The sequence below is a fragment of the Physeter macrocephalus genome, chromosome 5 (genome assembly GCF_002837175.3).
Source record: "Physeter macrocephalus isolate SW-GA chromosome 5, ASM283717v5, whole genome shotgun sequence".
Lineage (NCBI taxonomy): Eukaryota > Metazoa > Chordata > Mammalia > Artiodactyla > Physeteridae > Physeter > Physeter macrocephalus.
In genome coordinates, this window is record NC_041218.1 from 77,840,345 (window position 1) to 77,844,100 (window position 3,756).

At 43.6% G+C, this 3,756-nt stretch overlaps 1 protein-coding gene across 2 annotated transcripts in view; it reads left to right on the forward strand.

Annotated features, from left to right (window-relative positions):
• The window catches only part of GPNMB (glycoprotein nmb), a 41,931-nt gene extending 38,388 nt beyond the window's left edge, over window positions 1–3,543 (forward strand). The window contains exons 10-11 of one of the 2 annotated variants that reach the window (XM_055085048.1): window positions 1,957–2,050; window positions 2,496–3,543. In XM_055085048.1, coding sequence (XP_054941023.1) covers window positions 1,957–2,050; window positions 2,496–2,646 — 245 coding nt within the window. In that variant the 3' untranslated portion in view covers window positions 2,647–3,543. Of the gene's footprint in view, window positions 1–1,406; window positions 2,051–2,495 lie in introns of those variants that run through there. The other variant, XM_055085047.1, reaches the window with a different exon arrangement.
• Window positions 3,544–3,756: the final 213 nt, after the last annotated feature.

Below are 3,756 nucleotides of genomic sequence, written 5' to 3' on the forward strand. Positions count from 1 at the left end.
CTAGGCGGGCCTCTCACTGCTGTGGCCTCTCCCGTTGCGGGGCACAGGCTCCGGACGCGCAGGCTCAGCGGCCATGGCTCACGGGCCCAGCCGCTCCGCAGCATGTGGGATCTTCCCGGACCGGGCCACGAACCCGTGTCCCCTGCATCGGCAGGCGGATTCTCAACCACTGCGCCACCAGGGAAGCCCAGAAAGAGAGCTTTTAATCCAATGGGAATTGTAACTTGATGACTTGGGTTTCAAAGTCAGAATCTCAAAAGTCCATCATTGTTCAAAGGCAAACCCATTGACTTTTAGCTGAAATGACTTTCAATCATTGATTCAAGGAACATTCATGAAGCACCTGCAATGCTATCAACAAATATTCACTGGGCGTCCACTCCATGTCCATCACAGCTCCAGGCACCAGGTAGCCAGTTCTAGATAGAGTGGGAACAAGGTGAGGAAGGTCCCAGCTTTTGTGAGCGGAAAGAGGCAGTAAACAAGTAAGATGATATCGTGAAGACAATGAAACAAGGCATGGAGAGTGACAAGCATGGGAGAGAGGGCACAGAGGTTGGCTCTCTAGATTGGGAGGTTGGGAAAGTCCTGCCAACGCAGTGGCATCCGCTTGGTGAAGTGCCTTCTCTGAATGAGAAGAAGGGCCTCCTCCTCCTCCTCTGAGACCTGCATTTCAAGAATGAGCAGCCCATCTAGATCCTTATGCACCACAGGTAGGGTTTGGGTTTTATTCTGTGCGTAAGAGGAACCACTGGTGGGGTTGAAGCATGATCTGATCAATGCTTTTAGGTGATCGTTCAGACTGCTGAGTGAAGCAAGTGTTATTGGACAGTAGCAGTGGAAGCGAGTAGACAGTGAAGAGGTCCTCTCAGGGAAGAGGGCTGGTGGCCGGGACTGTGATGGCGGCAGAGAAGATGGAGAGAAAATAGACCAACTCCAGTTATACTTTGGTGGCAGAGACAAGAGTAGTTGATTTGCTGGGTTCTGGGAGTACAGAGCAGACATACTCCCTGCTTTATGGCTCTTACAGTCTAGCAGGAGAGAAATTTGTGTAAAGAAGTAATTGCGGGCTTCCCTGGTGACGCAGTGGTTAAGAATCCACCTGCCAATGCAGGGGACACGGGTTCGAGCCCCGGTCTGGGAAGATCCCACATGCCGCGGAGTGACTAAGCCCGTGCACCACAACTACTGAGCCTGCGCTCTAGAGCCCAAGAGCCACGGCTACTGAAGCCCGCGCGCCTAGAGCCTGTGCTCTGCAGCAAGAGAAGCCACCGCAATGAGCCCTCGCACCGCATTGAAGAGTATAGCCCCGGCTCACCGCAACTAGAGAAAGCCCACGTGCAGCAATGAAGACCCAATGCAGCCAAAAATAAATAAATAAAATAAATACATTTTTTTAAAAAAAGTAATTGCAACACAGTGTGATGGAGGCAGAGGAAGAGAGACAAGGAGAGAAGTGACAAAGGAAGGCATGACCTGGTGCCCGCATGCATGTCTGGAAGGTGTCCCAAAGGGGCAGACACTGGAGATGAATTGGGAGAAGGATGTTCCCGGCAGAGGGCATGGAGATTTGAAAGAGCACGGGGAGGATGGATTTTTAGCACAGCTGTAAAGAAGGCAGTGGAAGATGAGGCCAGAGGAGTGTACAGGAGGATCATGAAGCCCTTCACCGCGTGTGTGCAGCTGGGTCAGCTCAGACCCCATCAGGTATCTCCGGGACGTGACATCTGTCTCCTGAGCCCTTAACACAGTGTTCCAGACACGCTAACTCATTCTCTAAATGGAAGATAAGCTGCCCCCAAAGACTATGTATTATGTAATGGGAAAGATTACTGAAAGCGCAGAGAAAGCCATATATCTTCTGTTAGCTCTCTTCCTCATTGATTTAATTGCATTACAAGCAGCATGTCCTCGAGGTGGAAGTTGTCACTAATACGGTCTTGCTTTTGTTTTAAGACCCAGACTCCCTTTTAAGAATGGCAAATGGTACCCTGGTCTTCGTTGGCTGCATGGCCATATTTGTCACTGTGATCGCCCTTTTGGTGTACAAGTAAGTTGCTGATTCTAACACTTTAAATCACTAGAATATATTGTCAAAAATAAATAGCATATTTCTGCACAAGTGGGCTGTTTTCCCTTTTTTTGCTTTTAAACATTTTGTGTGTGGGAGGAAAATCTTCCACTGAATGACGAATACCAAACTAGCCTATTAATTTTGCTGTGTTTTTTTTAATCCCTAAAAATGCTACCAAATGTCAGTAACTTTACCAAATTGTGTCAGCTTAATGTTTAACGTATAATTTCAAGTTATAGTAAGCAGACACATTTCTTGCATGAAAAAGAGAAAATAAATGTATTTTCATAAGACATCAGTGTCTTAAAAGCCATAAATTAAAAAGAATTAACCATTCTGCACTTGGCATGTAAGAGACTGTAGACAGCAACCTTTTCCAGCTGGAGATCTTTTTTTAATCTGTCCAACACATTGCTTTCAGAAAACACAAGGAATACAAACCAATAGAAAACAACACTCGGATCGTGGTCAGAGGCAAAGGCCTGCATGTTTTCCTCAATTGTGCAAAGATGTTCTTCCCCGGAAACCAGGAAAAAGATCCACTGCTCAAGAACCAACCGGCAATTCTTTAAATCTTCTGCCTTACTTCTGACCAACAGCTCACTCTTCAGCGCCATTTATGTCAGCTCTGCTAGAGTGGATGATGATTAACTTTTTAAAAAGATTATATTGTGGTTTAGGGAGGTCCAATTTTTGTTATAGGTTAAATGACATTTTAGAGAGGTGGAGGGGAATTAAACTACACACAGCCTCACCCATGTTATATTAATTGATAAAACCAGTTAGCAGCACTTTCTTTCGTGATGGTTTATGTTTCACTTATAATGTCTTAGGTGATTAGTAGGATAGATACACTGTATCCAGAGTAACAGAAGAAGGTACTTTCGTTTGAGTCTGACCTAGGTTAACTGGAACGAGAGCTTGGACGTGTTCTAGCTTTCCATATAACCATATGCATAAAACCAGTGTATTCCTGTTCTGAAGGTCATGTTCCAAGCTACCTGAATCCTATGTCAATGAACACGCATGAGCTCCCAACAGAACACTAACAGGTAAGCGTTTAGTAGGCTGTGCATGCTTGTTATACTAAAAAAAATACTAATCTAATAAATGATTGTGAATATGTTTGTGACCACCTGCCCAGCCCAAATGTGTAAAGGAACGGTACTCATTCATTCATTTTTCCCATGGACATTTATGTAGCACTTTCGGTATACCAGGCATGTTGCTAAGTACATGGCCCTGTACTCAGAGTGTTGACAATCTTGTGGATATATCTGCATTTCTGTACACTCTGGTGCCATAGTTGAAAATTATAGTTGAAATTATATATTATGATTTTCCAAAAAAGGAGGCCCCTGGTTTTGCTACTGGTTTCTCTATTCAAATGATACAGAAACTTAATCACCAAGGATTTTACTTTCATTTGTAACTGAAGCTACTATATGTCAGTCATGACATTCTTCTTCTCCTTCCTGGAAAATAAAGTATGAAAATTTAAAAAATAAAATAAAGCTCTTGGAATTATTTTTCTAATTTGTTGTTTGCCATTCAATTTCATTTAGAGTTTTAACACATAAAAAGTTGTTTAACTCTGCCCCATGGAGCACTGATAGTTTCATAAGTATTTTGTATTTTTAAGTATATGTATACAGTATGTGAAATTGCAGTAAATTATATAT